Here is a 21207-nt window from a genome sequence, read left to right as displayed (position 1 = left end):
AGAGAAAATGATCCAATTTCTTTGGCACAGAGATAAGTCAAATATCTGTGGGCGGTGGGGCTTATGTTTATGTATGTGTATGTATATGCGTGTGTCTTAACATGTGTGTCAAAAGGCTGCAGACACTCCTTCCTGGGCTATATCACAATGAGTGGGATCAAGGCAGAAACTGGGGATTTAGGATGGAGGAAGGCATATGGGATGGATGAAGATAGTCCTGTTGGGGTTAACTGAGAGAGAGAACAAGAGGGGGGGAAATTCTCAGGGGTTCAACTGGAAACAGGGGAATGCGACAGAGCCTTTTTCCATGAGTGCTTGCTCAAGGCTCCAGGCGGGAGGGGCTGTAGAGGAGCAGGATCAGTCAAAGTGTCCCTGCAGTGGCATGTCCCCTTGTGTCCTTCAATAATCCTGGCCTGCCCTGTGTCGAGTTGAGGTGCCCCACAAAGACACTAAGCTTGGTATAAATGTTCACATTTTGACAGGAGGGCAATCAGTCAGTCAGAAAGCCAGAGCCCCACTCATTTGTAATATGAAGCTGAAGCTACAAAAGGACTTTCAGAGTATGTTGCTTCACTAAAAGTTTCTCTTTCTTGGCATGGGCATAGCCATATGTGCAAATCTTTTGTTCCTTAGTGAGTGAGGTCCAAGGTCCAACAGTCTCTTAGTTCACCAGAATCTTTATTTGAGCACACACAAACACCTTCCACTTCCCCAGCAGCTCCTCTGCCCTCTCCAGTTCATCGTTCACACAGATGCCAGTAAGATCCTGCTGGACTCAAGTTCCACTCTTCCATTGCGTAAAAAAAGCCCCCAACACATTGCTGCAGTGTCACAGGACGAGTGAATGACGCTGGCCGCTGACACGGGCGCGCTGCTCTTTCGGCCGGGTATCAGGTTGCCGTCTTTGGCCCACTTCTGGCCTCTTGGAGAGTCACCTGTCCTGGCAGAAGGAATGCTGTGACTGACGCGTCCAGTGACGCCAGCAATGACTCTGGCAGCAGCTCTACATAGCGTGTTAGGTGTCTGTGCGAGCTCCTACTGTGACTCCCAGTGCATATGTGAGTGAGGACTTCAAGGGCCGTGTATCCGTTCATGTAAATATGCACACAGTACGCAATGCATATTTGTGTGTCTCCTTGGAGGTTGTTTTGACACTGGATACCTGCTGTCTGATGATAAAATAACATGTGTGGCGTTGGTGATCCCGCCTTGCTAATCCAAAATGGTCCAAACCTTACAGACTAAACAGATGCTCAGTGTCTTGCCTATCTGTCCTTCCACACTCAGCCCAAGTTCTCTTCAGTATGAGCTAAGCCAAACTCTGTGATAAAGAATAGAGGGAATTTGGCACCGGGAGGAGGTGAAGTGGCATTTCTTTAGCCAAGCCCTGTGCTCTCAGGCCAAGCTATGTCTCTGCTTTCGAGGTCCTATCACAGTTTTCCCCATGTGCTTTACAGGGGACACTGCTCAGAGGTGAAAGAGCCTCCCTCTTTCTTTTTCCTTCTCTTCTTCTTGTGGACAGTCCAACAGGCGGTAGCCATCAACAACAGCAAAAGACCCATGACAAGTAGCACCACGGACACCACTTTAGTCTGAGGCAGGTCATTATAGGTGTAGGTCACACCTGTTCCCGCTACACCTATCACCAAAGAGATGATTCCAAAGGGAAAGATGCAGCGGTACCAGGACTTTTCCATACCCCCGGTGGCCTGTGACAGACGCTCCAGAGAAGAGAGCACCTCAGGCACTTTGGCACCACCAGCCTCCAGGGACTGACCCTCTTGCCCTAAGCTGGTCTGGGGCTGGGTTTGGCAAGCCAGATGTCCCGTTGTACAGCCCATCCTGACGGTGAGGGCTGGTGGATCCTGAAACCAGCCTGCAGTGTTGGCCTCTTGGATCCCGTTAGTAGTCGGCTGTAGCCTGGAGAAACAGAAAGAAATAGAGAAAGGCAGAAAAAGCGAGGAAGGAGAAGGTCTATATGATACAGGAGAAATGACTGGAGCAGGAATGGCTGGAGCGTGTCAGATGAAGGCTTCTAAGTCAGCGCTGAAATCCACTCACACTTTCCCCTTCTCTCCCTCCGTCTCTGGCTGTTTCTCTGTACACTGCCTACTGGCTCTCCGGCAGCACATTGTACACTCTGCTGAATGTAGTGGTGGGGGATATATAAGGGACCGTGGGAGGGGAGGAGCTTAGGAAGAAAAACAGGGATGTCCAACTTCTCTGATTTGTCTCGCCTTGTGTGACGTCAAACACTGAAGCAGAGAGAATAGGGGTTGACGAAGCACGCAGGAAGGGGGAGGGGAGAAGAGTTAACTGCTCCCTCTTTTCTTCATCTCCCCATCACTGCCTCTCAATTGCAGTCTTTTTTCTGGTTTTGTTTGCCTGCGGTACAAAAGCCTCCCCTGGGGAGTACATAAACATAGTGCTGACTGGAAATCAGAAAGGAAAGGAAAGGAAAATCCCTCATCATCTCAGCCTGGAAAGCTACTTTTTCCATATACTTGATGGAGAAGAGGCATCTCACCCTGCACTGCAAAAGCACAGTTATGTCACCTTGATATGGCAATTATACAATAATAGTGTTCCCACTGCACTCCACCAGTTATTGTGTGGACATCAACAGCAAACAGACATCCTACAACCACCCACACGCTGCTCCTTGTGCATGTGTATGCAGGCACCTGATGACTCTGATTTGTAGGAGGACATAAATATACAATGCTTCTATAATGAAAGTGTAAATATACTAATGAACGTGCCCACACGTGACAGAAAACACACTCATAAAAAAACACGCGCCCATGCCTTTCTCACCCACGCACACACACTGCTGTTGCCAGTCCTTTCTGAATGGAAGTAGTAGTTAATCCGTCCAGTACGCTCAGCTGCTATATAAAGGAAATCAATCCAGACAGCTTTCTCCTACTAAACTAGATAATCTTACTCCTCCACATCTGAAAAGCTATTTCAGGGAAGGATAAATATGTGCACACATTTTTTATCTTCAGGCATTACTGGATTTACTACGCCAACATTTTATCGTCTTATTTTTGTGTTTCTAAGATCTTTAAAAATGAACTATGAACTTAGTATTATAAGTGTATAGATTATGGTCTTTTTTTGCTGAATGGCTATGAAATTTAAGTGTACCGTTCCAACATTTATAGGGGAAACAATCAGTGTACTTAGATATGTGCATGTGTTAAAAGCCAACAGGCTTCTTTGATATGCTTTAACCTGTATCCCAAAAAAAGAGTATTTTACCTCACTTTAGGTCTAAAAAATGATCTCCTAAGAATTTGCAGGCATAAAAACATAGTCCACGACATCTTAAGTATCTAAACAGTAGAAATACGGGTGAACACGATTCAATTATCTCTTTGCATTTAAAAAAACAACAAAAAAACACCATTCTGACTTCAGCTTAACAGGATTTCATTATTAGATCAAGGGATTTCTGCTGTTTAATGCCCACAAGGTACAAATGATTAGATTAAGAGATACCTAATATTCTCATATAAAAGCCAAACATGCCTCAGTCTCCACAGGACAACTGCTTTTTAGTTTAGACACTATATTCTTTAGCTTGGCAGGAAAAAAAACAGCTTGACGGGGGAAGCTGGCTTGGAGAGGGCTGCATGGTGGGGGAAATCAAATAATAAGCCTTAATGAAACCTAATTGATGACCACCCTGATTTAACGATCTCTGCTATAGCTCAATCGGCAACAGAGCTGTAAGATGGGCAATAGAGGAGTAAAAGAGGGGAAGCGAGGAATGTTTGTGAGGGGCGGGGTGCAAGAGAAAAGACATGTTGAATAGCATTGGGCATTTGAGGGAGAGAAGTGGATTCTTGGTAACACTGTTCGGTTTCTGTGGATTTGTGTTTGGACTCCAGTACCACAGTGGACTAAGGCTAAAAAGAAAAAAAAGTGAAAATGAAAAGGGTGAAAAAAAAGTGAACAAGTAGGAAGGAATGTGTATAACAAAGAAGAGACTATTCTACTCTGTCCCTCTCTGTGTGAGAGAATGTGGTACATGGGAAAGAAAATTAAACTTCTTCCGTGGAAAGTAAAATTTCATTGAATCTTCCATTATGCGACAAAAAGAGGCGTGAGAAAAAAGGGACAAAGGCGTGAGACATGGGTAACCTGGGCAGGGCCAGGCCATGGAAGAGCTCTGCTGGTGACAGCCAGAGCCAAGCAGCAGCTGATGTATGCAGGTCACAGGAAGGCTGAGTTACGTAGGCGCCACTCCCTCTGGGACCTGTGTGTAGTGTTGACGTGATCTCAAGGATGCTACCCTGCCTCCTCCTTTACTCCCTTCACACACACTAATCCAAGACTGTATGGGCGTACAGAAGATTTGGCTGCAATCCATACGTGGTGAGACTCTTCTTCTGCTTGCAAAGACTTGTGAATGCTTTTTTCGATTTATGTCAGGAGCAGTTATTTAGACACACGGAACAGACAAAGTAAACTGAAATACTCCTCTCCCTTTTATAATCTTTGTTTTTCCTCTCCTTAGGGAAGCAGTTTCCAGCTTGAAGCATGCAGAGAGCCAGACCCCCCCCCAAGCACATCATCTTTGTGACTCAGCCGGCTTTGGGTGTGCTTGGCCCTGTGTTTGTGTGTACTTGAGGGTTGGTGCAGCAGGGCTCAAACACCCACGTCCTGCTGTGTGAACCCAGCGCCACCTGTCGCCCGGTCTGGCACAGCCCGTGCCATCTACACGTCATCTGTGGGCAGGAGCCTTTTAGGCCTCTCCAAGCCCTCCTGCATCTCACATACGCCCTCACATCACATTTGTGGCGGGCAAAAACCACGATTACCAGCTTTCTCAGATCACAGAAACATAGTATTACCCCCATAGGTGTAACCTTGTGAGGCAGCTGGAAAACCATCTGGCAACGTGTTATGCATTGTTCAATATATGCCAGATTCTAAAAGCCCAGCATGGAATTCACACCCTCCGAACAGTATGGAGGTTTCCCTTGTTTCATCACTTGTTGCAGGTCTCTCACAGCACAACCATTCACACTGTGAGCTTCTCATAAACTCTGATTTGCCAACCAGTAGGAAGAAACTGAAACACATGGAGGATGAGCCTCAAGTCATGGCGTCCCTGCTGCTTTCAGTGAAAGACAGAATTAAAACAGGATGGAACACCTCCATTGTTCCTTTACATCACTTAAATCCACAGACCAGCAAGCTGACAGTCATGCAGCACACTGATTAGTAACCATTACTTGTTCATACTTTATCAAAAATGGCCCATGTAATTCAAGGTCACGGTTTGAATCCAACTGACAACTGACTGGTGGCTTTTGATGCAACAGTAATATCTAAACAAGCAGTTAGTCACCTGCTTTGTGTTGCATGGTGGCTTCTGTGAGATGAGTGCCACCTGCTGGTGCAGTCAATGTTGCAAGACCTCCATTACTGACTGTTTTTTTCCATTACACATTATACTAGTACAAAACTATAAGCATACATGGATACATTTTATTAAAAACATTTGAAAACATCAACGTTTTATAAATCATTGCTGGGCAGTGAAACCGTGTGTCTCTAAATATGGTGATTTTGAATATTTTAGCTAAACAGAAAGGTTGAAAACATTTTTCTGCTTCTAAAGCTAAATAAATCATATAAAAACACACTGGATTATCTGCAACATTTCATAAAAGATGTCCTAGGAGATACATAATCTTCATGGGGTCAGCAACTGCGACTACAGCATATCACAGTCAAAAACAACATTCAAGAAAAATGATGTAAACATTCACAATCCTGGCTTTTGTTTTTTTCAGCCAAGGCATCAGATACTGAACAGAAACACAGCAGCAGCAGAAAACAAACAAAAAAAAACATACATTCTTCACAATAATCACCTTGATTCAAGGATACACTTAAAATAAAGTTAACACTTTATTAGATACACCAATCCAATATAAATGTTCCTGCAATGAATCATTTTTTGTGACATTTATAATGTTCTAGTTTTATCGATATGATTCAACCGGTGTTGTGCCTGATTGCTGAGAGGTGTTTCTGATCATTTATTTCTCTTAGGTGTGTAAATGCGTTGGAGGTGCACAGAGTAGTTTTTAAACTGGTAAATCAGTGTAATATACTCTGTAGTCAATCAGGCTCAGAGTCCAGGACTATGGCAGGAAAACGCTGCCCTCCTTCACCCAGCAGGGAGTACACGTCTCTCAGCACGCTGACGTCGGGACATCCAGGTCCAGGTACTATAGATGAAAGCTGAGGGGACAAGGTGTCTAACAGAGCCTGCCACACAGAAGAAGAAACGTTCAGCACATTATCTATTTATTGACTCCAACTCCATAACTGATATTTGATGAACTGTGAATCGAGTGCTTAATGCGCACAACCCTTACCTGCTCTAGGTGCATCTTCTGCTGCAGCAGTGCCACCCTCATCCTCAGCTTCTCCAGCTCTCTGAGCTCTGCCTCTGTCGTGTAGGTTACAGTCGGGGGTAGGGGTGCAACCATCCCATTTGACCACACACTATTTGCCCTAGTGGGGCAAAGACAACCTCCCTCTGGCCTCCATCGATCCCATGCTTCCCACTCTGACGGAAAATATGGTTATATTTAGAGAGTGAGCGTGAGCAACCGTACCCTAAAACGTTTTTCTACTCTGCTGCCTCAGCTTTAAATAGCTAGGTCCTTGCCTAGCCACGTCAGGATAGACAGCTTTAAAACCCCACTGTCACAGGGAGGGGGGGCGGCGGTCTGTTGAGGCCAAGGAAAGTACTGATCTGGCACTGAGGTTCCACTGCGGCTCTGTTTTCATTTTCCATGTGCCAAGTTGGGAAGGCTGCATTAGCTCGTTAGCACGCTACGTTCATCACAATCATTTCTCAAATGCTGTTAAAAGGCAATAAACGATAGACACCCCGATTGGAAATAAAACACTAGCTGTGGATATTAGATGCTAGATTGGATGCATATGGTCGCAACACCAGATGGACGTGTGTGTGCTAAGCAGGGAGTTAGAAATGACTGGAAACTCTCTCTCACAGTGGCTTTAGCAACATACTTGTGCTGAACTGTATCGTTGGAGGTAATGGAAATTATGCCATGTTACATACTGTAGGTACTGAGTGATACCCTGAGACCTAGACATGATAATTCAAAAACATGTCGGTAATCAGAGCCAAACACGGGGTCATGATTTCTCTCCCAGTGTCCTTTTCATTATGCAAGTCTGTGCTGTGGAATAAATCAGCTTAATACTGTGTTGTTTTTCTCTTTCTGATGATATAACTAAAGTTAGATTGACACGTGATGCTTAGATGAGGGAATGCATGGCATGAGAAGGTAGGTTATTTTATGAGGAAACTGAATTATTTCCTACCTTGTTTCACTTGGCCTGCAAAGTTCTGGAGCTCTGCTGCCGTCATCTGCCACCTTTCAAGTGTCTTACCACCTGTATAGAAATACATGACAAAAAATGAATTTCACTGACAACATTACTACAGGAGATAGTATAGTTGTTTAGTTTGATTACATTATTTTTAACTGCAGAGCATGTTTGGCAGAGGAAACCCTACTATATCAGTTTAAATAGCTCTTTTAGAAAGTCACTTCCTGCCAGCTCCCTGGGCAGTTTCTTCCCAAATAATATTTTTTTCACCCACACACTGGTGTCATCAATCTCTCTCAAATTTCTCTTTGATCCACCATTCCTTATTTTTGCATGTTGCCATGTGAAATTCTTCCAGGCTTTTACCCGGCTCTGTAGCGGTTTCTGGGGTCTGTTTGGCCACAAGCTCCTGTGTCTGGCAGTGCTGGATGAGGTCATACCCTTGGTGAGTCAGTCTGTCGACCAGAGCCCTGGTCTGGTCTGGGCTACCACACGGCCAATCCTTGGGGAACTAGAGAGGTCACAGAGACAGGGTCAAGCCCAACGTGCTGGGTATCAGGCTACTGAGAGGAAACTAAATTAGAGCGGATTTCCAAACTCAGCAATGGATAACATGGAAAACATGTCTGAGGCTTCCAAGCGTATTTTGACAAGCTTTACTAGAAAAGAGGAAGGATACCGTAGCTCTAATTCTCTCCATAAAGTGACTCCTCCCAGGCACAGGTTTCCTTTGTGAAGCAGCGACTTTGTCCCACAACCTAGAGATAACACGGAGAAGGAACCTTAGTGCCTAAAAAGAAATTGTGGAATCAGTTGTTAAGTTTTATTTGAACTGATGTTGGCCACCTGTTTTGCTTCCTCCTCAGAGATCTCCACTGTGCTGTTTGATCAGAAGCAGTCCTGCCATGAAGAAAAAGCAAACACAAAGATTATATAATAGCACAGAAAACAAATATTCACCCCCATAAAATGTGATCCTCGTGGTCCAGTTGTGTGAAAACATACCCGTTCTGTTGAGGTAAACACGGAGCTCCAGACTCTGCTGTATGTGAAACAGGCGCTGTGTTATTTGAAGAAGGCATGGAGATAGCTGCAGCTCTGCCAAGGTCATTGCCACTCAACACGTTGCCTCTATTAGTCTTGTTTTTGGAGTGGAAGGCTGAGGTGTGTAACTGACCCGGATCAACACAGCCAGACGCTGAGACAGCCTGCTGGGATTTCCTCGCTGGCTGGTGATGCACAATCCCAGCTGAAGAGACAAGACAGTTCTGGATCATGTTTCTATGAATCGAAGTTTTGTGATGTCCAGGATTGTGGCTAGCTGAAGCTTTTGAGCCCAGTGTGGAGGATACTGACGTACCAGGCCTTTTCTGCTCTTTTCTGGCAAGACTGGCAGATTTAGAGGTCGATCTGGTGGTTGTCTGATTTCCTTTAGAAGCTGCAAATGCCTGCATTCCCTCTTTGGTTTCCTTTCGAGGTGCACATTGTTTGTTTGAGCCTTTTTTAGAAGGTCCTGTCCCAGTCCGAACCCAAAGGGCTTTCTCCAGGGCTTGCTCAAGCAATTCTATATCTTCTTTCTCCCCTGGTGAGACATCTGTGTCTGAAGATAGCAGCACATAAACATATGGTTACAGTTGAATTATTTTTACTATTTAACCTTTATTTAACCCGAGAGTCTCTTTAGATACACAATCTCCTTTACAAGTGAGGCCCGACCTGGATGTCAGCGGAATAGTTAACACGTAAGCATTTCAGAGCACTCCAAATCAATTTGCAACATTCATAAATAGTACAATAAAAGAGGCATGAAAGAGAGAAGTGTGACTATTTAAAAGAGGAAAAAATTTAAAAGATGACTGCTTTTTAAATCATATGTTACTTGTGATGTTTTACTCTTTACTGTTTTACTAATTATTAAAACTTTTTGATATAATATGAATGTGAAAAAATAAATCTAAATGAAAAACTGCAGTGCTTATATGTACAGTTTTTTTTGTTGATCAATGAACATTGTCCCTGTAAAATAAATATATATTTGTACTGATATTATTGTTGTTGTTGTTGTTGTTATAAGAAGTAGGAATGGGGGCATGATTAATGAGGATTAATGTTATTATTGTTATTATTATCCTAGTACCTGCAGCAGTAGCATCATCAGCAGAGTCTGACTCCACACAGTCCGTGTTTGGTTGTGGTGTTCTGTGGAAAAATATTTCATGTTAACTAAGACAAGCAAAAAATAATAAATAATACTTGCACAACCTTTCAGGACGCCAGGTTTCAATAATGTATAAAACTGTCAGTTTAACCAGACTTCTCTATTCATAGAATTAACCAACTTTTACCACATATTTCAAATGACAAAAGATTTCTACAGGAAATATCAACTCCTGAGAGTTTAAAACTGATCCTACGAACATACACTTAAAATCTAAAACAATACATTTCGATAAAGACCCTGTAAATTTGATAGATGGTTGAAGACATGTACAGAGCTTTACACTGTATAGTTCTTTAATCATTCTTCTTAGAGCCCACTGGTGGATAAAATTAAAACTTGATGTCTATGCATCAAGTGCATCATTAATTAATCAATCCGTATGCTCTTCAGTGGGGGTCAAACCTCATACTACTAGAAAAGGCACTGCTGGGATTCGAACCCAGGATCTCCTGTTTACTAGACAGGCGCTTTAACCAACTAAGCCACAGCGCCAGATGGGTGCCACCCCTCTCCAATATCAAACTTATGCGCACGTATTCCCGTTATATGGTCGTGAGGAAACATAAATCTGCATCCAATATGTATTTTGCACGCATATACACATTAACTTACATGCATACAATCGATATGATTGTTTTGTAAGTTTGTTTTAAACTTTGAATGTATTGCATTATTACCACAAGATAAATCGTCATGACTGATAATCACTGGTATTGTTAGTAACTCGTATGTACAGTACTTACACAGTGTGTAATATTTCCCTGTAGAGCTGAATACTGTCTTTGATCCGGGCTTGTTCAGCTTTGCACGACTTGATCGCTTGCTCGACCACAGACAGCAGTGACATGTTCGTAGTGACTTAAAAAAAACGACAAACCAACTATTAAACTATTGATTTAAAACGACTAACATGAGCCTATAAGTTTGGAGGAAAAAGACGGCCCGTCACAAACGTGGTTGGTTTCATAATATCGCTTTTTTTTTGGGCTGACCCGCCAAACTGAACTGATCGGAGGCGGAAGTCACAGCTGGGCAAAAATAAAAAAATAAAAGTCACTATAAAGCAATGTGCAGATGTTCAAGAGGGTATCATTGCCATAACACTCATCTAACATCTGACAGTAAATAGATAAGTTACGTTTTAAAAGTTAAACACAAGATAAACACGATGAAAGACTTTGTAACGAGACACTACTTGTCCACAACGAGGTGTCCACTTCTCGCGAGAAGTACCATGGCAACTAGGGACGCTGCTCCGAGTTGCCACAACAGAAAAGAAAAAGCTCATTTGTCATTTCAAAGTGTGTGTGTGTGTGTGTGTGTGTGTGTGTGTGTGTGTGTGTGTGTGTGTGTGTGTGAGAGTGTGTGTGTGTGTGTGTGTGTGTGTGTGTGTGTGTGTGTGTGTGTGTGTGTGTGTGTGTGTGTGTGTGTGTGTGTGTGTGTGTGTGTGTGTGAGAGAGAGAGATATCCAATAAGATGGAGGAGGAGGAATCAATTGGATGCCTCTGCTTGCACCTTTTATCAATCAGGTCCTGCTCGTACACCCATGGCTCATTAAATGTGTATTATCATCTGCAAATGATAAGCGCTGTTTATCAATGTGATAACGACATTCAATAAAAAAAAATGCTACTGCTATGCTCCCAAGTAGCCCATTTGCATTCACAGTTTTGTACAATTGCTGTCTACGTGACATATTAAAAATGTTTGTGTGGGAGCGTAAACAGAGACAGGATATGACTAACTCTTGGGGGAAAGTAAATAGTGCTGTTTCTGCTTTATGTAACATTGCTCATCATTGAACTAATCACCTCAACAATAGGGCAAAATGATACACAGAAATAAGACAGACAGACAGATAGATAGATAGATAGATAGATAGATAGATAGATAGATAGATAGATAGATAGATAGATAGATAGATAGATAGCAATAATCAATGTCATTAGTTTCACCTGTGCATTTTCTGCAAAGGTCTACTGTATAGTTAGTTTGCCGTCTGTTCTGACCCCGCACCACACTATCAGATATGATAAGTCAAAAAAAAGCTAAATTATTTTCTTTTTGATTGCAAATGGATCAGAATCATCTGACATCATAGCAAATACATTATGATGCAGTCCTGTGTTGTTGTTTTTTTAACCTGTGGTCATTATGTGTAGCAAATACAATTCAGTTCATCCGTATTTGGATTCTAGTTTTCCTTCTGAATTCGTGTCTTTTTCTGGATCTCTAGGTGTTTGTGTTATTTTGATGTTTCCATCATCCTGCTCACATTTCTTGATTTGCCACAATGTTATGTAAAGCATTAGATGAAATGAACCTTCTGCCACATCTTCTATGAGGTACGTTCATGTGATTTTCATATGTGGTTTTCATACAGCATTTGAAAGCCGTCCAAGCAACGATCACATACGGGGTCCTCGGTGGACGAGATTGACGAGGAAAACAATATTGCAGTCAAATAATCATTCAGTATTGAACGTATATTTTGTTTCGTGATGATGTCAGTGGCACAGAAGCACTTCCTAAAGCAATTAATGTAATGGCAACAGCTTGCTGGCACAATTGGAGTGAACAGAATCATCTCCTAGCTCATCTTTCTCCCCCACCAGCCTCCTGTGGCTCGGTAGCAGAGCGGGGGGGGTGGGCACTCAGCTGCCCCACCAACCACGCATTTGACACTGCAGCCTGCTGCCAGACTAATACCAGGCTCTGACAGTCACACACACATACACTCTCTCTCCCCCATGTGCACACAGCATCCATACAGGCTGCATACAATCATCCACTGATGGACAAATGTGCTGAGGGACACAAACAATCACTATGTACATAATACATGAACAGCATGCATGAATCATATGTGCACAAAAAACACCTGCAAAAACATTCTTAAATTATGATGTGTAATTGGCAGATTACCCCAACAGCTCATTGTAAACAAGATAACATGAAGTTGTTTGTCCCAGAAGGACAGACTAACATGTTTCGGTTCAGCTGTGGAAAGATTCTGGTGTTTCTCTGTGTTTGGGGCTGGCTCAGGACAAACACCTGTTAATCTGGAAGCACAGAACACTCTGTGCACTGTGTTCACAGTACTCTCAGTGAAGATAGCACACTATCCATTACAATTATGTCCCCTGGCCTCGTTCCACTACCATTCACCTGTCCAAATCTCACACTTAATTAATTTTTTCTTTGTTTACTTAAATTAAGAAATCTTCAAGCTTTATCTTATCCTTTTCCTGGTCTTTGTTTTCTGTCAAATTATCCATTTTAATTTCAAAAGCAATGGAAAAATGTAGAAAATACGAGCTGTCGGATCAAACCTAATATAAAGGACAAACATACTTTTGACTGTGTCTGTTGAAAAGTGGTGCCTCCTAGAATTTCTGCAAAACTTTTGTTCAGAAAAATTCAGATATAAGCCTTGTGTTGACAGACATGTCTATTGAAGTGTTCATAAAGAAGACAGTCAGTCTTTTAGAGCTTCAGATTTGTTGATGTTGTCCTCAGGTTGCCCTGTGGAAAGGAGGAAAGAAAGGGTCACTTTATGATGAAACCCAATTAAATAAGAACTGATGAGCTGCAATAAACACTGTCATAAGAGAGATAACTCTATGATGAAAGTGATGCGGTCATGTAACAACTAGAACTTTGTAATCATTTTAGGGCGGCCTCTGGGAGCAACAGAGGATGTTACCAGTGGGTAATTTGTTTGTTAATAAAAATTAAGACACGTATCATGGGGGAGAAATTAGAAAATATTCAATTTCCAATCTTCAGTTTTACAAATGAGTTTTGTAAATCGTGGTGTTATTAAAAATGCAATAGAATTTGCATCTACTTTTAAGAATGATGTATCGGTTTCACTGGCAATAAACAGAAATCTGAAGCATAATAAAGCAAACACAATCAAGTAAGATGAGCAAGAAAAATAGGGTTTAATGGTGCACTGACTTGTATATTCAAACTGTGAATCTAACCTACCAGATCATAGATTTCGCCTGGTCCGTATGCCATCTTGTGGTTATTCTATTCAAACCTGCTAATGTGTTCTTTGTGATGTGTGACACATGATGCAATATTAATATAATATATTATCACCAGCATACTTGATAGTATTACCATGTGGGTTTTGCACTTTAGAGAAAATAATATGCACAAAAAGATTTTTCTAACAGCTGTTGTCTTGTAAAAAAAAGACACTAGTTCTTTTGTGAATATCTTTATTGTTACTGACAGTAGCCTATACTGTATACAATACTTTTCACTGTGTCATATGATCATGTCATAATCATGCCTTGGCACCGTTTTTAACTCATGTTAATGAGAAAGTTGATTTGTAGTGTGATTAAATGAAGTTTCTCTTTCTTGGTTGCATGTGGGTGCAACTCTTAAGGTTTACTGTAAGACACATGGAAGGAGGGGTTGCCTTCGTCTTGTAGTTGTTTGCCATCCACAGATTAATATCATGTAGAAAGGCAGTGAGCGACCAGGATTATTATTATTATTGGACAGGTGTGAAAAACGTATGACAGGGATGGAAAAATTGTAATCTGAAAAGTAACTAGTACCTAAAGCTGTCAGACAAATGTAGTGGGAATAAAAAAGTACAATATTTGGCCCCTGTGTTTAGTGAAGTAGAAATATAAAATTGCATAAAATGGAAATAACCCAAACCCAACATCTGCCTGCAGCACCATACACACCCTCCTCCATTCACCTGACTGTCCACTCTGCCCTTCTCACCACCATGGGGAGCGGCCCCCGTCGTAAGGAGCATCAACTCACTCTCACAATTCAAGTCTGCACTTAAAACCCACCTGTTTAAAACAGCCTTTTCCATCTGATTCAATTGCATTGTCCTATTCTAACCAGTTTCTAATGTTGTATTCTTGTAATTTGATATACTTTTATGGTTCTTTTTGTTTGTTTTTGTTATTTGCTGTCTACTTTTATTTATTGTATTATTTATTATTTATTTTATATAGGTGTCCTTGGGTAACAGAAAGGCGCCTATGAAATAAAATGTATTATTATTTTAATTTAAATCCAAGCTAAAAACCCACTTATTTAGGATGGCTTTTAACACCCAGTAGTATGATGACACTTTTATCATATCTTATTCGATTTTGTTGTATTTTATTGTTTTTATTTTGTTTGTTTTTTACCTATTGTTCTCGTTATTTATTATCTGCTGTAAAGCACTTTGGTGCACCGAAAGGACTGTTGTAAAGGGATATATAAATAAAGTACATTTACATTTACATTATTTGTATTATTATTATTATAAATAACAACTAATAAAGAAAATATAAGTACCCCGATTTGTACTACAGTAAATGAGCAAATACACGACTATATGGCAAAGATAGCAATGATTTAGTAGTAGTATTATTCAGTATTAGTAGTACTGGTAGTATTAGTAGTATTGGTAGTATTAGTAGTACTGGTAGTATTAGTAGTATTGGTAGTATTAGTAGTACTGGTAGTATTAGTAGTATTGGTAGTATTAGTAGTATTGGTAGTATTAGTAGTATTGGTAGTATTAGTAGTACTGGTAGTATTAGTAGTATTGGTAGTATTAGTAGTACTGGTAGTATTAGTAGTATTGGTAGTATTAGTAGTACTGGTAGTATTAGTAGTACTGGTAGTATTAGTAGTATTGGTAGTATTAGTAGCACTGTAGTATTAGTAGTATTGGTAGTAGTAGTAGCACTGGTAGTAGTAGTAGTACTGGTAGTATTAGTAGTATTGGTAGTAGTAGTAGTACTGGTAGTATTAGTAGTACTTGTAGTATTAGTAGTATTGGTAGTAGTAGTCTCAGCACTCCCTGTGGAGAAGCGCCCGGCTGCTGTGAGCTGCCGGGCCGGCTGGGGGCGTTGTTGGACGGGTAGCTCCGTCCTGAATCTCCAGCCTGACACAGTTATATTATATCAACCTGGACCGCTGTAATCTGGTTTGAAGGTTTGTAAACAGCAGTGTGATAGCAGAGCCTCCAGACTTCATAATATCAATCTAACACGTGTATAAACGCGTTGCTGTGTAAAGCGAAGCTGCTCGTCAAGTTTGTTAGCTCGTTGCTAAAAACACCAGCTAGCGTTAGCTGCAAAGTTAGCTGTTGTTGTCAAAACGACGCGAGTTCAATCGCCTCCTTGTCAGGTGTAACAAGCGATATTTATATCTCTTATAAAGGTTGATTTAGTCCACACGGAGGTGCTAAATTGAGTTAAATCACTTCCAATAACTGGCCTCATACAACAGTAGCTGTACTAATTGTTCTTTTGTGACTTGAACTGGTAAACGCCAGAAGGCCTGTGCTGTGTGTTTGTCTGTGTGTGACCTGCTTTTTTTGTTTGACTGTGTTCATGCATGTTGTTTACAGCAGCCTGTGTAACCTGTGACTGCCTGTCCGTATCAGCTTTCACTCTCTCACATCGCCTTATCTCCTCCTCAGAGAAAGAAGGTCAATCATCTTTCCTCTGACCATCATCTCAGGGATAACAGCCACTGCTGTCCCCTTCCTCTTCTGCTGCCTCTTGGGTAAGGATTAATAGAAACTCTCTATCTCTCTCTATTTATATATATATCTTTTCCTAACATCCAAAGGGGATTTTAAAGGATAATTATACAGCAAAAAGTAAATCTGCTGAATATTTACTGTGATCATGTTTGGTGTCTTTTTTCTCCCCGACTGTGGATAAGATTTAATTTATAATAGAGTGAATAATATATATATGTTGCTCCTGTGTGTTATTGTTTTGGTGTACGACACAAAACCTGTACAAGACCTCTAGAAAAAGCCTGACGTTGTTGTTTTCTGTTGTTGACACTAAAAAAAAAGCCAGTTATACAATCTTAGCTCAGGTGACACCAAAAAAAAAACTGTAAACAGAGATTCGCTAGCATATGTGCAGTGTGATACAGCTTATATATAATTTAGATGTATATATAATGCTGCTTTTGCTGATTTTTAGAGTGAACACACCACTTATGTCAGAAGAGAAGATGGAGACATCAGCGAACGTGTCCAATGGAGCCAAGCCTGCGTACGAGGAAAAAGAAGCAGCCCTCAGGTAGATCAGCCAGTATCGTATGACATCGTTATCTTTAATAATGACGAGGTAATCACTTAAAACTCACATTAAACCACCTGTTTTTTCTTTTTTCTACCAACCAGCCCTGAGGATCTGTCTGAGATGCTGGCAGCAGGGACAAGGGAGGTCCATGAAAAGGCTGAAAACACCCAGTTTGTGAAAGATTTCCTCAGAGGACGCATCCGCAAAGAACTCTTCAAGGTTAGTCTGGAAAAAAGTGGAATAAACGTTTACAATTTAACGTCATTGAATGCTTAGTTAAACAAATGAGAAAACTGGAAGTGAAATTACTTTTCTTTCTTCCTCAGCTTGGTGCTGTGGCACTCTACTATACGTACACAGCCATGGAGGAAGAGATTGAAAGAAACAAAGACCACCCGCACTTTGCCCCTTTATATTTCCCAGCAGAGCTGCACCGCCACGAGGCCCTAGCCTCTGACCTTCAGTACTTTTACGGCCCCGATTGGCAGAGCCAGATCAGCTGCTCCGAGGCCACCCAACGCTATGTGGACCGTATTCATCAAGTAGGGCAGGAGGACCCCGTCCTGCTGGTGGCCCACGCCTACACCCGCTACATGGGGGACCTGTCTGGGGGCCAGGTGCTGAAGAAGGTGGCGCAGAGAGCCATGAAGCTGCCGCCCACAGGGGAGGGCCTGGAATTCTATCAGTTCGATGCCATCCACAGTGCCAAAGCGTTCAAGCAGCTGTACCGTAGTCGCATGAACGAGCTGGAACTGGACGAGGAGGTAAAGAAGAGGCTGGTTGGCGAGGCTGTGAAGGCCTTCCAGTTCAATATGGAGGTAAGAGGCCTGGGGGCCTGGGAGAAACCTGGTTATGACTCAACGTACGGTTGTGCGAAATGACAATAGGAGTATGCAACAAGCTTGATAACCGTACAAACTGCGTGTTTGTGCTGGCAGGTGTTCGAGGAGTTGGAAGAGATCGGTAAAACCATCCAGGAGGATGTTTTAGATGCTGGCATGCCCGTCCATGGAGCAACGGGTGGAGACATCAACAAGTGTCCCTACTATGCTGCTAAAATGGGTATGCTTTTATACTTCTCTTTGTAAGCATAATCTATAAATGACATTAAACCCATGAGAAAGCTTTTATAAATCTATGGTGGGTTTTTTTGCGCTCTTTGTGTCGCAGCGGCATCAGGTGGAACGGCATACGCCTGTCAGCTTGCCATGGCTGTACTGAGACACCCAACCGGACAGGTCCTGTTTGCTACTTGGTTTGCTGCTCTGGCCGGATTGGCTGCTTGGTATCTGATGTGATCCAGCCGTCACCCTGACTCACTCTGCTGCTGTGAGAGAGAGAAAATGGGGACAAACGTAGAAGAAGGACAGTAAGGAGACATGAAAATTCCCTCAAACTGTGGACCATGTCATAGTTTCATACAAACATAATCAACGACTCGAAGTTAATGTTACATGTTTGCTAATAAGGTTAGCTGACAGGAAATGAAGCTTGAATCTGTTTCTTATCAATTCAGTTCAGATAAAATTATCTATAGGACCATTAACTCCATCCATTCATCAAGTTATACTTTTACCTTTAATTTCACTACCTCCTTCACACCATCCCTCCATGCTGTGTTCATGTTCCAGTGTTTTGGTAGTATTCCAACACGTTTAGTCATAGAAGCACACACGATGAAACTGCCGGATTGACAGAGTGTGTAAAAGTGGGCGTATAGTTTTTCTGGTCATTTTTAGTTTGTAAATTTTACAGCCTGCCATACGGTCACACCTGCATTGCTGCGTGTGCAAAGACGCTGCTCAAAAACAAAAAAACAAAAAATGCATGTCCTCTCCGGTCATGTCTCTCACGTTTTCTGTGGGCAACCTTCTAAAATAGTTGATAATTAGTTGCTAGTAATGATGACTAATTGAAAATGAATTTCCATGCACACTGCTTATGTTATGCATGAGAATAATAGCACAGTAGTTTTTTTTATGGGCAGACTGCTGTTGATTTTTAATTAGGTGTTTTTGGCATTAAAAGATCATTTGACCACAGGCATGAAGATAATAATGCAAAGAGCAGTTTATTTGCAAACTGTAAACTTGGAAAATGTCTCCATATACATTTTTTATTTTTTATTTTATTTTAACTCCACGCGTTGATGCAGTTCCACTCATGATGTGAAAACACAGTGCAGCGCACTGCTGTCATGCATATCGCGTTTCATGATTCAAACATCTCCTCAAGTGTTTCCAAAAACTTTGTACACGAGTACTGTGAGACAGGTGATAGTATTTGTTTGTTTTTTTCAAAATATAGCACACCAACACTTTGACAAGTGTATGATTAATAAATAGCGTTCAGATACTAGTGAATATGGTGCATATACCAGTAATCTGAATCTCTACCGATGCATGTTCAAATGTACTTCTCTGTTTCTGAATGATGCGATAGGGCATCTCGTATTACTGAAAAAACTGCCTGTTGTCGATTTAAATGCATCGCTCAACTGACAGACTGACTGACTCATTGATTCAATGCCACGGGAGCCTATACTATAACAAAGGTATTAACAGAGATGCTATAATATTAACGGTTTGTCTACATGATAGCTAAATAAGTTTTTATTGTGAGCTACTTCAGGTTAGGTATTTAAAGGTTGGTCCATCAGCAGCTCAGCTCTTGTTTGTGTATCCATTTATTATGGATATACCAGCATCACTAATACTGTAATCATTATTCTTATGCTGTTGATACTGTATGTTGGGAAAAAAATGTTTTTCAACATAGCAAAGGATGAATATTTTGTTCTGTGTGTACTGTATGCAGTGCAATTGCACTTTGAAGATTCATATTTATCCTGACAATAATTATAATAATTCCAATTATTTCCTTTCCTTTGCTTGGATTTGTTGGACACAGTATACCAAAGGAAACATGCTCTGTTAATGGCAGGTTTTCAACATTTCAGCCAGGTTCCTGTGCTGTTTATATTTGCACAACACATAAATGGATGTACAGTATTCCTTCATTAGCAAGACCCATCTGGCTGTAGTGCAGCTGTTTGACCACAGACATGACAACCCAAGGATGATGTTTTTTTTTGTATTTGAGAGCCTCAGGTTCATGTCACAGTAGGATGGGTGACTGCCCAGATACAGGCCTGCGGTTAAATGTTGTTTCATTTTTATGCTACTGTGATGTGTCAAAATGCTAACGTAATTTTGGATATACTGAAGGGATTTTTACTTGAATCTCAGGAGTTCAGATAGTTCTGGTCATCAATTAAACCATAGATTAAAGTGAGTGGGATGCACGACTAACTCGTGTTGATTTTGAATTCTCATTAACTCTGCTCTTTGTGTATCTAACAGGACAAAGCTTTATTAGCAACTGGTCTAGAATACTTATTGTATGAGAGTGAAAATCCAGGAGTATGTTGTGCTGTCTGCAATGAAATAAATTGTTTTCCTGCTCATGCTGAAATAAAGCTGATTCATATGGACTGGTGTTTTTAATCACAACAAATATCTAATAGTAATATCTAATATCTTGTCTTTGATGCATACTTTAGTATTAGTTTTAAACCCACTGTTATTGAGAGTCTTGAAGATGGTTTAAATTAAAAAGACCTCTGATCCATCCGTCATTCCACTCTTAACCCTTTTATCAGCAATATTATTAACCATAGTAACATAATATGGTTTGACATTTTACTATTCATACAAGCAATGTTGGTTAGTCTACCACTTTGGTCCAGACTGAAATCTAATGGCATGAAACTTTGTACAGATGTTCATGGTCTCCAGAGGATGAATCCTGATGACTACAGTTATTCTCTGATTCTTCTCCAAGCACATGAAGTTGACATTTTGTATTGTCAGTGATATGTCAACAAATATTTGAAGGGTTGCCTTAAAGTTTGGTAAAAACATCATTCATCTTGTATAAATTGTAATAACTTTGGTAATCACCTGACTTTTCATATTGTACCATCATAAGATCACCATCATCCTTAACTGTACCGTGACTCTAACTATTGATGATGATAGACATCACCCAACAAATTATGTGATGGAAACAGAACATTTGTTACTTCCATGAGTATATGTGGCAATGGTTTGGGTTGATCTTCAGTTGGATTTTAAAACATATTTTGCTAAGATAATTTTACTTGAACATGATTTGTTTGAACATTCAAACAAAAACCAAACAACCAACCAAATCTATTAATGTCTGCTAACTAATTTTATACTTCTTGTGTGCGCATTAGGTTTATTCCTTATATTTTCCATTCTCTTTGTGTGCTATCTGGAACTATCATTTTGAATTGGTAATTTCTATGCTTACTTAGACTTTCTATACACAACATTATACCTACTTGTTAAACATTAGCACAGTTGCAACATGCTGAAAGATTGTCGAAAAACGTCTGCAGAACATCACTTTGATAATGATGCCAAAAGCCATATTTCAATTTAAAATGAAAGCCTGTTTATTAGGTACAACTTAACAATT

The 21207-nt window shown here is 41.0% G+C and overlaps 2 protein-coding genes and 1 non-coding gene across 7 annotated transcripts; 1 reads left to right on the top strand and 2 right to left on the bottom strand.

Moving 5' to 3' along the window:
• Positions 1-5483: 5483 nt before the first annotated feature.
• tedc2 (tubulin epsilon and delta complex 2) lies at positions 5484-10888 on the bottom strand. 4 transcript variants are annotated; one of them, XM_027284750.1, is made up of 10 exons: positions 10812-10888; positions 10360-10474; positions 9533-9594; positions 8401-8995; positions 8242-8295; positions 8075-8153; positions 7762-7906; positions 7387-7458; positions 6405-6598; positions 5484-6294 (listed from the first exon to the last, which is right to left on the bottom strand). In XM_027284750.1, the coding sequence occupies exons 2-10, from the start codon at positions 10461-10463 to the stop codon at positions 6145-6147; spliced, it is 1455 nt and encodes a 484-aa protein (XP_027140551.1). In that variant the 5' UTR covers positions 10464-10474; positions 10812-10888; the 3' UTR covers positions 5484-6144. The 4 variants fall into 4 exon arrangements, with proteins under 4 accessions (XP_027140551.1, XP_027140552.1, XP_019113573.2 ...); XM_027284751.1 differs by lacking the exon at positions 10812-10888 and adding an exon at positions 10609-10717; XM_019258028.2 differs by lacking the exon at positions 10812-10888 and having other exon boundaries at positions 8401-8644; positions 8756-8995; positions 10360-10602.
• trnat-agu (transfer RNA threonine (anticodon AGU)) lies at positions 10035-10108 on the bottom strand. Its single transcript has one exon. It is a non-coding gene; the product is annotated as a tRNA-Thr (tRNA).
• A 4569-nt stretch (positions 10889-15457) lies between the features above and the next one.
• Positions 15458-20194, top strand: hmox2b (heme oxygenase 2b). Of its 2 annotated transcripts, none has more exons than XM_010739380.3 (7): positions 15458-15589; positions 16080-16165; positions 16600-16698; positions 16803-16920; positions 17028-17519; positions 17640-17763; positions 17872-20194. In XM_010739380.3, the coding sequence occupies exons 3-7, from the start codon at positions 16616-16618 to the stop codon at positions 17997-17999; spliced, it is 945 nt and encodes a 314-aa protein (XP_010737682.3). In that variant the 5' UTR covers positions 15458-15589; positions 16080-16165; positions 16600-16615; the 3' UTR covers positions 18000-20194. The 2 variants fall into 2 exon arrangements, with proteins under 2 accessions (XP_010737682.3, XP_027141561.1); XM_027285760.1 differs by having other exon boundaries at positions 16592-16698.
• The last annotated feature ends 1013 nt before the right edge of the window (positions 20195-21207 follow it).

This window comes from Larimichthys crocea, chromosome XII, assembly GCF_000972845.2.
Source record: "Larimichthys crocea isolate SSNF chromosome XII, L_crocea_2.0, whole genome shotgun sequence".
Taxonomy (NCBI): domain Eukaryota; kingdom Metazoa; phylum Chordata; class Actinopteri; family Sciaenidae; genus Larimichthys; species Larimichthys crocea.
The sequence above is the reverse complement of the archived record's forward strand: the minus strand, read 5'-3'. Positions and strand labels throughout refer to the sequence as shown.

Excerpts from the sequence above, each read along its gene's own strand:
- tedc2 (XM_027284750.1), bottom strand. The coding sequence starts at position 10,463 with ATGTCACTGCTGTCTGTGGTCGAGCAAGCGATCAAGTCGTGCAAAGCT. Across the intron at positions 8,996-9,532 it reads TGATGATGCTACTGCTGCAG|ACACAGATGTCTCACCAGGG; the intron begins GTACTAGGATAA and ends TGCTATCTTCAG. Across the intron at positions 8,154-8,241 it reads CTGAGGAGGAAGCAAAACAG|GTTGTGGGACAAAGTCGCTG; the intron begins GTGGCCAACATC and ends TGTTATCTCTAG.
- hmox2b (XM_010739380.3), top strand. The coding sequence starts at position 16,616 with ATGTCAGAAGAGAAGATGGAGACATCAGCGAACGTGTCCAATGGAGCC. Across the intron at positions 16,699-16,802 it reads GAAAAAGAAGCAGCCCTCAG|CCCTGAGGATCTGTCTGAGA; the intron begins GTAGATCAGCCA and ends TCTACCAACCAG. Across the intron at positions 16,921-17,027 it reads TCCGCAAAGAACTCTTCAAG|CTTGGTGCTGTGGCACTCTA; the intron begins GTTAGTCTGGAA and ends TTTCTTCCTCAG.